Raw genomic sequence first — 12,649 nt, forward strand, 5'->3', positions numbered from 1 at the left:
ACACCCATTCACTTCTATGGGCTGGGAGGGGTATGGGCTGAGTTTGAGGCAGGAGTGGGTAGGGCTTAGACCAGAAGTAAATGCTGATTGGCAGCCATGGCGCCTTGCTGTTGCAATGAATTAAAAGGACTTGTTTCCTGAAGCACTGTTCCTGCCTGGATCCTCGCCATGTTCCTAACAGGGTCATTCATCAAAATGCATATGGCATTACTGCATGCGATAACAGCAGTAGCGCACGGCACGAATGCAGATTTTGGGAAGGGGTGGGATTAGAGATGAGTTATGAAAATGAGGGGGAATATCACACACTATCAACACCAAAAATATCTACACCTTTTTTCCTGGCATTAAGCTGTGCGATATGACCAAAATGCATTTTGCCATTGCTGGGCACACACACACGCACGCGTGAGAGAAAGAGAAAGCGCCTCTGGAGAGGCCTTCACCATGTGCAGCTATTTATATGCCTATAGGAGTGTCATCTAATAGCTCGAGATGAGGTGTTGTGGTGGTTTAGGGGGCAGTTTGTAATGCAGAGTGAGACATACGAACAGCACAGTACACCTCGGTGAAGGTTTGACATAATTTGGAGTGAGGAAAGTCTCACAAAGATGAAATTTTCTACTATGTTATCTCACCCTAGCTTGATGGTACTCTGTAATAGAGTCCATCAAGCTAGGGTGAGAGAACATAGTATAAATGTCATCTTTGTGAGACTTTCCTCACTCCAAATGACGTCAAATCTTCACCGAGGTGTACTGTGCTGTTCTATGTCTCACTCTGCTTGAAAAACTGGCCCCTAAACTCTAAACCACCACCAGCACCTCACCTTGAGCTATCTTACGCCCCTCCTATAGAGATATAAATACTTGACTACTATGTGGGCCTTATAGATAGGCATTCTTTCTCTCTCTCTCTCTCTCCCTCCTGTGTGGTGCAGTAATTCTAAAATTTCCATAAACACACCCCTTTTTTCTTAGCATGGGTGTTATTATAGCATTTTGATGAATCTAGAGGTAAGCTTGCTGCTGCCTTCCTGAATTCTAACCTTGTCCCTGCTTACCTGCCTGCCTGGATCTTCATCTTTGTGCTTTCCTATCTGACAGGTCCTTGAACTAATCGTCCGCATTATGACTTCTGCCTGGACTTTACTTTCCTACCAATGGACTTTCCGCCTTTGCAATATCAAGTTTGCTTACTTACTGGGAGGTCGATTTTCTGCCTTTCTGTAGAGCTCATAGGTCTGTGGATAATTTGTATTGATAGCCTAGCAAGCTCATGTAACTGCAGAGTTTGCAGATGCAAGATCCCCCCCCCCCCCCCAGAACAAATGTGCAGGGAATGTAAAAATAAATTCCTTATTAACATGCCTCTGACCACAGGGTTGTGCAACGTGGTCTGATCCTGTACCTCATGGTCCCGGGCCTGGCGCTATGTCCTATGACCTGGCTTGGCTCCCTGCATCCTGCTCCTCTGACTAAGGGCCGTAGCTACTCACCAGTTTATAGGGCCAGCACCCAGGATTTCCTGTGCCACAGACTGTTGACATCAGTACTGCTCTACTATAAAAGGACGTTCACTCCTCTGGCTGGTGCCTGATGCAACAGATCCTGATTCTTCATTCCTGTGTCTGGCCTTTTCCGATTCAGACTACCTTAGACCTGGCCTGGTTCCTATCTGCTGCCTGCCCTGATCCCTGCTTGTCTCCAGCTTCTGAACGGACTTGTGCTTGCCTCAAACAAGCCTCTGCCTCATGCTTCTTTACTGTGCCTTAGCCCTATTACTCAGCGATCCCAGGATTCACTCTTCCAAGCCCATAACACTCCTTTTGCATACATTTCTGAATTGGATCTAGCACTGTCCCTAGCATTGCCCTTTTTCCTTGCAAAGGAGAGGAATTTTCAAAGGGGCCTTCTCCATTTACCCATACAGAATCCCTTTTGAAAATTGCCACCTAGGGGGTTGACGTGTGCATGTTATAAAATACATTTCCCATGTGCACATGCGTGCCAGATGTTCATGTCTGCGCATGCATGTGCGAGTGGGTGGCCTGCAGGGAGGAAATTTTACAATAATATGCGCAGCGACGTGATTAGGACTTCCCCAGTTCCCTCCCAGTTCGCTCCAATTAAGGAGCAGACTGAGATGGAACTTCCCTAACCCTAACCCTATCTTCCTCCCTCTTCCCCTCTCCTCCCTAACCACTAAACCTACCCTACCTAACTTCAATTTTTTTGTTTTGCTACTTACTGCTCCTCCAGAGCAGAAGTAAACTCCACCCGCTGGCCAACTACTGGCACATGCTTCCCCGGGACAGTGTCTAACGGCAAATAAATTAAAGGAAAGTTGATGAATCAAAATATACAAGAAGTTTGGACACTGTCAAATAAGATGACACTTTCCAGAAGATAAATATTGTAACAAGCAGGCCACACCCTTACCCCATACTCTTACCCACCCCTGTTTTTATTTTTTTGTTTGTTTTTTGGGTTTTTTTGGAGATAGCAGCCCTCCATCCTTCCGCTCCGTGAAGGTGGAACACCAACTGCTGGCCACTGGCATCCCGCTCCGTGAATGCCTCTGTGGCTACTGCCGCTCCGTGCAGTGTTTTGCTGCTCCACTTTATTCACGCCCTCTAGACTTGATGGATCCACAGTGTTTATCCCATGCCCCTTTGAAGTCGTTCACAGTTTTAGACTTCACCACTTCCTCCGGAAGGGCATTCCAGGCATCCACCACCCTTTCTGTGAAGAAATACTTCCTGACATTGGTTCTTAGTCTTCCTCCCTGGAGCCTCAGCTCGTGACCTCTGGTTCTGCTGATTTTTTTCTGAAGGAAAAGGTTTGTCGTTGTCTTTGGATCATTAAAGTTTTTCAAGTATCCGAAAGTCTGAATCATATCACCCCTGCTCCTCCTTTCCTCCAGAGAGTACATATTTAGATTCTTCAATCTCTCTTCGTATGTCATCCGATGAAGACCCTCCACCTTCCTGGTCGCCCTTCTCTGTACCGCTTCCATCTTGTCCTTGTCTCTTTGTAGATACGATCTCCAGAACTGAACACAGTACTCCAGGTGAGGCCTCACCAAGGACCTGTACAAGGGGAGAATCACTTCCCTTTTCTTACTCGATATTCCTCTCTCTATGCATCCCAGCATTCTTCTGGCTTTTGCTATCGCCTTGTCGCATTGTTTCGCAGACTTCATATCATTAGACACTATCACCCCAAGGTCTCTCTCCTGCTCCGTGCACATCAGCCTTTCCCCCCCCCCCCCCCCCCCCCACCCCATCGAATACAGTTCATTTGGATTTCCACTCCCCATATGCATGACTCTGCACTTCTTGGCATTGAATCTCAGCTGCCATATCTTCGACCACTCTTCCAGTTTCCTTAAATCCCGTCTCATTCTCTCCACTCCTTCCGGCGTGTCCACTCTGTTGCAGATCTTAGTGTCATCCACAAAAAGACAAACCTTACCTTCTATCCCGTCCGCAATGTCGCTCACAAAGATATTGAACAGGACCGGTCCCAACACCGATCCTTGCGGTACACCACTTAAAACCGCTCTCTCTTCAGAGAAAGTTCCATTTACCATCACACATTGTCTTCTGTCCCTCAACCAGTTTTCAATCCAGGTCACCACCTCGGCACTCACTCCTAAGCTTCTCGTTTTGTTCACCAGTCTCCTGTGCGGAACCGTATCAAAAGCTTTGCTGAAATCCAAGTAGATGACATCGAGCGCTCTTCCTCGATCCAATTCCTTGGTTACCCAGTCAAAAAAGACAATCAGATTTGTCTGACAGGACCTTCCTCTGGTGAATCCATGCTGCCACTGGTTTATCAATTCTCCGGACTGTAGATAGTTCACTATTCTCTCTTTCAACAGTGACTCCATTACTTTTCCCCCCACCGAAGTGAGGCTAACCGGTCTGTAGTTACCAGCCTCCTCTCTGTTCCCATTCTTGTGAAGCGGGACCACCACCGCTCTTCTCCAATCACTCGGCACCACTCCCGTTTCTAGGGATCTATTGAACAGGTCGCACAGCGGACCCGCCAGCACATCTCTGAGCTCCCTCAGTATCCTTGGATGAATCCCATCAGGCCCCATGGCTTTGTCCACTTTCAGATTCTTTAGCTCTTCCCATACATTTTCTACTGTAAAAGGATTTTCATCTATTCCACTTCCCTCCAGTTTCTTGTTGTGTAGAGATGGTCCTTCTCCAGGGTCTTCTTTAGTGAACACAGAGCTGAAGTATTCGTTTAATATTTCCGCCATTTCTTCGTCTCTCTCCACACATTGATCATTTCCACCTTTCAATTTCACTATACCACTTTGGACTTTTCTCTTTTCGCTGATGTATCTGAAAAATGTTTTGTCACCATTTTTTATCTCCTTGGCAATCCTCTCTTCTGCTTGACTTTTTGCCAACTTGATTAATTTCTTCATCTTCCTCAGTTGAATCAAATATTCTTCTTTGTGCTCCTCCCTTTGGGATCTTTTATATTTCTTGAATGCTGTTCTTTTAGCTTTAATTTTGTCAGCCACCTCTTTTGAGAACCAGATAGGTTTCATTTTTCTTTTGCTTTTCTTTACATTTCTAACATATAGAGCAGTTGCCTTGGTGATTGCTCCTTTCAGGTTGGTCCACTGCTGATCCACATCTCTCTCATTCTCCCATCCATTTAGTTCTTCTTCTAGGTACTTCCCCATTTCCTCAATGTCCGTGTTTTTGAACTGTAAAACTCTGGTCTTTGTGCTTCTTTTCCATATTCTTTTAGTGATATTAAACTATACCGTTTGATGATCACTAGAGATGTGAATCGTGTGATCGATCATCTTAACGATCGATTTCGGCTGGGGGGGGAGGGAATCGGATCGTCGCGGTTTTGTTTTTTTAAATATCGTGTAAATCGTAAATCGGGGGAGGGCGGGAAAACCAGCACACTAAAACATCCCTAAAACCCACCCCGACCCTTTAAAATAAATCCCCCACCCTCCCGAACCCCCCCCCCAAATGCCTTAAATTACCTGGGGTCCAGAGGGGGGGTCCCGGTGTGATCTTTTACTCTCGGGCCTCCGATGCGTTGTAGAAATGGCGCCGGCACTACCTTTGCCCTGTCAACTCACCGGAGGCCCGAGAGTAAAAGATCACACCGGGACCCCTCCACTGGACCCCAGGTAATTTAAGGCATTTTGGGGGGGGGGTTCGGGAGGGTGGGGGATTTATTTTAAAGGGTCGGGGTGAGTTTTAGGGTTGTTTTAGTGTGCCGGTTTTCCCGCCCTCCCCCTTCCCGTCCCCCTTCCCCCGATTTACGATTTTTGACGATAAATCGGGGGAATTCCTATTAAATATCGCCTCTAACGATTTTTGACGATTTAAAATATATCGGACGATATTTTAAATCGTCAAAAAACGATTTACATCCCTAATGATCACTGGTGCTGAGGTGGGTGCCCAACTTGACATCAGAGACATTATCTCCATTAGTGAGCACTAAGTCGAGGATAGTTCCTTCTCTCGTGGGTTCCAATACCATTTGTTTGAACAAAGTTACTTGCATGGCATCCACTATCACGCTACTATTTTTAGATTCTGCAGATGGGATTTTCCAGTCTACATCTGGCATATTAAAGTCACCAATAACACATAAAGAGTAAGAAACAGTACTAGCAAAAAAAAAAAAAAAAAAAGTTCCGATAAATCCATTGGCAATTAAAACCTATATATAGCATTATTATCTGCTTTTTCATTCTAATTGTTATTTTTTAAAAATTACAGAAGATATTAGCATTTAAAGTTTTGAAAGTTTCTCCTATCTAGCCATCTTCATCATTACAACTAAAATTAAATCAAGACTATTATACTGATGCTCATCAGAATTCCTTGCATGCATCTTACTAATATCTATAAAGCATAACTACAACAGCAATTAAAGAAGGCATTCAGGGATAACAATTTTTAAAAGTGGGAGCACAGATATAAAAGGTATCCATATTTTATGCCAAAAAGTCAAAAAATGTAAGCAAAATCAGAACAAGAAAGAGGCTCTAATAAGATAAAAAGAAGCAATAGAAACATGAGTCAAGTTCATACATTGAACAATTTAGCTACTACTGCTGATTTAAGCATGGCAATATAAACAAATTAGAATTCAAATACTTATGAGGATCCCAGTTTGTTTGAATATAAATAAAAAGCATATATGAAGATCATCTAAATCAAATGATTGCCTTTCCATGGATTATACATAGTTTTCGGAAGATTAAGACTGTACCTTACTGCCATCCGAAATCATCCATTGAATAACGCTGAGATGACCTCCATCTGCTGCTGAATGTATCGCTGCACAACCTGACTTATCTCTGGTTTCCCAAGATGCACCATGTTCTCTAAGGTGCTTAACAATATCCAGGTGACCAGCGAAACAGGCTAACATTAGGCTATGACAGAAAAAGAATGATACTATTTAGGTAAGAAAACAAAAGGCAAAAAAAGGTCACTTCAAATACTTGACAAACATACACATAAGGAAGTGCCAAGTAATTGAACTTAAAATAAAGTTATACATTTGAATGACAAAACAACATGTTTTCAAAACATATTAAGCAACACTAGATTCAATTAAAGAAACTTTTTAAAAGTTTTTTTCAAATATAATAAATAGAGTGAAAAACGACTCATTCATACATAAAAGTGATGATAGCAGTACAAAGCATACATGATATTAGCTATTCAGAACAAGCAGCATCCTCCATTCTCTTCTCCTCTTGTTTATTTGACTCCACTACAGATTCTACATTTGAGGTTGACTGGTTCAATATTAGATACCATATATCATTAAACGTTTAATTCAAACAGAATTTCCTGATGCCACTTTGATGGAGTACTTTTAAGGAAAAAAGAATTCCACATGGTTTGCCCATTTCTAAGGAATCTTTCCTATATCCAATGATTTCATCAGTCATCCAATGATTTCATCAGTCATCAGTCATCTTTCCTATATCCAATGATTTCATCAGTCATCAGTTATTTGAAATCTTTTGATTCTTCCTCTGAAGACAACAATAGGCACATGTCTAATAACCACTCGATGAAGTCTCATAAAATAGAATCCTTTGACACATCTCCAGGGGACTCATTGGATGAGAATACTCCTGATTCTGAGTCTATTTTACACCAATGATCACAGAGACATTCTGTGATGGGAAAAACTCAGTCTGGCTATAACCATCTACCAGTATCAATACAAGAAAAGCAAATTACATGAGTGCAATGCCTATGATCTCTACAGTTTTCAATTTATCTATTCGCTGCTTATCTGACGCTGAACAAATAGTATTAAATAAAGGTCTTTCTTTTGTGCCCACTGTAAAATATGATGCATTTGAGGTACAGGTCAATCTATTAACATTTTTTCAAAGATAAAAAATTTTGGCTTTTTTTGCCAATCAAAAGGTTGTTCCAAAATCAAAGTTTTTAAATCTTCAAAATGGATGCCCCTGGTCCATTTTATCCTTTAAATCCTTTAATGGTTGTTTTGGAAAGTTAGTCATGAAGGACATCTCTATGATGGAAAAACTTCCAGTAATCACATTTGAATTTATCTATAGTAGAACAAAACACTATTAGATTTCTATGGCAAGACTTCTCTATTACAATCAAACTCATTGATAAAGGTGGAGGTGTCATGATTATGGATCACCAACAATATATCCTTGAAGCTAATTACCAATTGATCTGTATTTCATACAGGAATGTCGGTATATAAGAATTCAAATAAATTGTCTGCTACATCTTTTCTGTACCGCTGATGGAAGATCTTACAAACAACATTCAATGTTTAATCAAAAAGACCTTGAACCATGGCTTGCAGTGCAGTATCATCAACCTGAAGGAATTTGATTTATTTGAAAAAAAACAACCATTCCTGTTTTCACCTGGCTCTTAAAATTAATAAAACATTAAAAGCACCTCTGGGCCACTCTATTGTGTCCTGCATAGGCTCTATTTTAGAACCATTACCAACACATGTTGACAGCTTTATACAGCCTCTTGTCACACAAAGTAGATTCTATGTTCCAGACTCATCTCAATTCATTAATCAACATGAAAAATTCCATCAGTTTTAATTAGGATGATTTTTGGTCACTGCTGACATTACGGCTCTATATACTGACATACCTCAGACAGCTACGATCAAAACTATTGATGCTTCTCTTCAGAGTTCTGATTTATCTAAGCATCATTGACATTTTATTTGTGTTAGCCTCTATTGCACTCACAAAGAATTCATTTTGGTTTGGTGACCAATTGTACCTACAGGTTAAAGGCACAACCATGACCTCGTCTATAGCGTACCTTTATATAATTGAGTTAGAAAATAAACATATCTATATATCATATTTCTGGAGTTTTATAAAATTTTGGAAAAGCTATATTGATATTTTTTTCATTTGGACACACACATTGGATACATTACAAAAATTCACATTATCACCAATGACATATCTCTTTTCTGGACATTATGTGAATCCTTTGAAAGTTTTGAGTACAGCAAAATTGCTTACCTTGTAATAGGTGTTATCCTAGGACAGCAGGATGTAGTCCTCACATATGGGTGACGTCACCGATGGAGCCCTAGTGCGGGAAAACTTTCTGTCAAAGTTTCTAGAAACTTTTGACTGGCCCTGTGAGGCCACTGAGCATGCCCAGCATGCTATGATATTCTCTGCCACCGGTGTCTCTCTTCAGTCTCGTATGTAGCAATAAGCTTTAGCAAAAAATAAAATAAAAGGAATGAGACCCAACTCCGCGGGGTGGCGGGTGGGTTTCATGAGGATTACATCCTGCTGTCCTGGGATAACACCTATTACAAGGTAAGCAATTTTGCTTTATCCCAGGACAAGCAGGATGCTAGTCCTCACATATGGGTGATTAGCAAGCTAGAGGTTGAGTCATTTTGTAGTGAAGTAGCACTGAAGTATTGTTGTTGAAAATGAGTCAGCCGAAGATCACAGCAGATTGGATGTAGAAGGAGCTGGGATTAAACTAGAAACAAGTTCTTTAAGACAGATTGTCCATAGGCTGAATCTTGTCGTCTTTGCTTGTCCAAACAGTAATGAGCTGCAAAAGTATGAAAAGAATTCCATGTTGCTGCTTTACATATGTCAATGATTGGCACTGAACGATAGTGTGCTACTGAGGTTGACATTGCCCTCACTGAATGTGCCTTTACTTGCCCTTGGAGAGGAAGGCCTGCTTTTTCATAGCAAAACTGTATGCAATCTGCTAGCCAATTGGATATAGTATGTTTACCCACTGCCTTTCCTGGTTTGTTTGGATCATAAGATACAAAAAGTTGAGTGGATTTTCTGTGGACTGCAGTGCAGTTTATATAAAATGCTAGTGCACGCTTACAGTCCAAGGTATGTAAGGCTGTCTCTCCTGGATGGGAATGGGGTCTTGGAAAGAATGTGGGTAAAACTATGGATTGGTTCAAGTGGATTTCCGTAACTATTTTGGGAAGGAATTTTGGATGAGTACGGAGAACCACTCTGTCATGTAGGAACTTTGTATAGGGTGAGTACGTGACAAGTGCTTGTAACTCACTAACCCTTCTAGCTGATGTAATGGCTATGAAGAAGATAGTCTTCCATGTAGAAATTTAAAATCACATGAATCTATGGGTTCAAAAGGAGAACACATGAGTCTTGTTAAGACCAGATTCAGGTCCCATTCTATGACTGGTGGCTGAATTGGTGGTTTTAGATGCATTAAACCTCTCATAAACCTACTGACAAGAGGTTGTGTGGAAATAGGTGCATCTCCTCCCTTGTTATGGTAGGCTGAGATTGCACTTAAATGTACCCGTATGGACGAAGTCTGGAGACCAGAGTCTGAAAGGTGGTATAAGTACTCTAGTAGAGAGGTAGTGGGGCAAGCAAAAGGGTCAATTTTGTTCTGCCTACACCACAAAGTAAACCGTTTCCATTTCAAAGAATAGTTCTTACGTGTGGCAGGTTTATGTGAAGCTAGAAGCACTTGAGATATGTTGGTGGAAAGATTGAGTGGCTATAAGATCAAGCTTTCAACATCCATGCTGTCAGGGATAGGGATTGAAGGTTGGGATGGTGCAACTGACCCTGATCCTGAGTGATGAGAGTGGGAGCTACTCCCAGATGAATTGGATCCCTGACTGAGAGGTCTAGAAGTGTGGGAAACCATACTTGTCGAGGCCAATATGGGGCTATGAGTATCATGGACCCCTTGTCCTGTTGTAGCTTCACTAGTGTTTTGGTTATGAGCGGTATTGGAGGATACGCGTATAGAAGGCCTGAGTTCCAAGGACGAGCAAAGGCGTCCTTGGCTGGCTGGTTCTTCTGTTTGTGTAGAGAACAGAATATGTCCACTTTGTGATTCATATGTGACGCAAAGAGGTCTATTGTTGGTTGACCCCAACGTTGAAAGATCCTGGTCGCTACTGAGGGATCCAGGGACCATTCGTGTGGTTGGAATTGACGACTGAGACGATCCGCTAGTACATTTTGAATGCCTGCCAGATAAGTGGCCCGGAGAAACATTGAGTGTGTTAGGGCCCAGGCCCAAATCTGTGCAGCTTCTTGACAAAGGAGATACGAGCCCGTACCTCCCTGTTTGTTGATGTACCACATGGCTACTGTGTTGCCCGTTTGGATTAGAACAGTCTTGTGTGAAAGGCAGTCCTTGAACGCATGTAGCGCATAACGTATAGCTCGAAGCTCTAGGAAATTTATTTGAAATGTTGCTTTGAGGTTTGTCCAAGTTCCTTGTGTTTGGAGATTGTCTATGTGAGCTCCCCAACCCAAGGTGGATGCATCTGTAGTTAAAGTTATCTGTGGGACTGGTTGCTGAAAAGGTGGGCCTTTGCGCAAGTTGTCCATGTTTGTCCACCAAAGTAGAGATGATCTTAGTTGGTGGGTCACTTGAATTGGATAATGTAGTGGTTGAATAACTTGGATCCATTGTGATCTTAAAGTCCATTGGGTAACTCTCATGGCGAGCCATGCCATAGGAGTGACATGAACTGTGGAGGCCATATGGCCTAGTAAAGTTAGAAACTGATGAGCTGTCGTTTGTTTCTGTAAGTAAATGGATCTTGCTAGTAGAGTCTTGCTAGTAGAGTCTTTGCTCGATCTACAGGTAGAATGGCCTTTGCTAGATTGGTGTTCAATTCTGATCCTATGAATTGAAGCAGGTGAGTTGGAGTGAGATGGGATTTTTGATAATTGATGAGAAATCCCATGGAGTGAAGAAGGGCAATTGTTCGAGTCAGAGAAGTAAGAGCTCCTTGCTGAGATTGACTCCTGATGAGCCAGTCTAGTTATGGGAAAGCATGGACACTTCCTTGTGCAAGTGTCCTGCTATTGCTGCCAGACATTTGGTGAAGACTCTGGGAGCAGATGCCAGTCTGAATGGCAGAACTCTGTATTGGAAATGTTGATGGCCCACCATGAAGCGCAGATATTTGCGATGAGGAGGGAATATGAGAATGTGAGCGTAAGCGTCTTGAAGATCCAGAGAACAAAGCCAATCTCCTGTTTGAAGTAGTGGAAGCATGGTGCCTAGAGAAACCATCCTGAATTTTTCTTCTCAGAAATTTGTTGAGATTTCTGAGGTCTAGGATGGGACGTAGGTCTCCGGTTTTCTTTGGAATGAGGAAATACCGGGAGTAGAATCCTCTGCCCTGCTGAGTCCGGGGCACTGGCTGTACAGCCCTGGCTCTCAGAAGGATGGATAATTCTACTTGTAATTGAATTAGTTAAGAATTTTGTTGTGGGAAGAAAGTTGGTGGAGATTCTGGAGGAATTGAGAGGAAATTTAGTTTGTAACCACGAGAGACTATGGAGAGTACCCATTGGTCTGATGTTATGTTTAGCCAATGGACTTGTTCTCTGGCCTGTATTTCAAAAGCCCGCCGCTGGGGCTGTCTGTGCAGGAGGTTGCGGGCGGGTAGGCCTAGGCTGTCTGGCCTGGGACCGTTGTTGTGGTCTAGTTAACCTACCCCTAGAAGTTTGGGGGTAGTATCTTCTTGGCCTATAGTAAGAACGCCTGATTTCTCTTCGAGGTAAGCGACAAGAAGGTTGTGTAGAGGGATCTTGTGGCATTTGAGACAGTTGACGTAAAGTCTCTGTATGGTCTTTAAGCTGTTGTACTGCTTCTTGGACCTTTTCTCCAAACAAATTGTCTCCGAGACATGGTAGGTCCACAGGTTTTTCTTGGACCTCAGGCCTGAGGTCCGAGGCCTTAAGTCATGCCCATCTACGGGCGGTGATTCCAGCTGCTGCTGCTCTGGAAGCCGTCTCAAAGTTGTCATAGACCACCCTCACCTCATGCTTTCCGGCTTCTAGGCCTTTGTTGACTATTGCCTGTGCTGGTTCCTGGAATTGCGTAGGCAAAGAAGTAATAATTTCTTCTATTTGCTTCCATAGGTTCCTCTGATATTGTGTTATATACAATTGGTAAGCAGAGATTTTTGTGTTCAAGATGGCACTTTGATACACTTTTCTGCCTAATGAATCGAGAAACCTATGGTCTTTACCAGGTGGAGTTGATGAGTGTGGGCGGGTAAGTTTAGACTTTTTCTGTGCAGAATCTACTACCACAGACTGG

The 12,649-nt window shown here is 42.6% G+C and overlaps 1 protein-coding gene across 4 annotated transcripts in view; it reads right to left on the reverse strand.

Annotated features, from left to right (window-relative positions):
• Nucleotides 1–12,649, reverse strand: part of FANK1 (fibronectin type III and ankyrin repeat domains 1) — a 211,103-nt gene that overhangs the window by 56,437 nt on the left and 142,017 nt on the right. For all 4 annotated transcript variants that reach the window (XR_003857887.1, XR_003857886.1, XM_029610038.1 and 1 more), the window contains one exon: nt 6,276–6,441. Coding sequence is in view for 2 of the 4 variants with exons in the window: in XM_029610038.1 (XP_029465898.1) it covers nt 6,276–6,441 (166 nt within the window). In the remaining 2 variants the exon portion in view is untranslated. The remainder of the gene's footprint in view (nt 1–6,275; nt 6,442–12,649) is intronic.

The sequence above is a fragment of the Rhinatrema bivittatum genome, chromosome 7 (assembly GCF_901001135.1).
Source record: "Rhinatrema bivittatum chromosome 7, aRhiBiv1.1, whole genome shotgun sequence".
NCBI lineage: Eukaryota > Metazoa > Chordata > Amphibia > Gymnophiona > Rhinatrematidae > Rhinatrema > Rhinatrema bivittatum.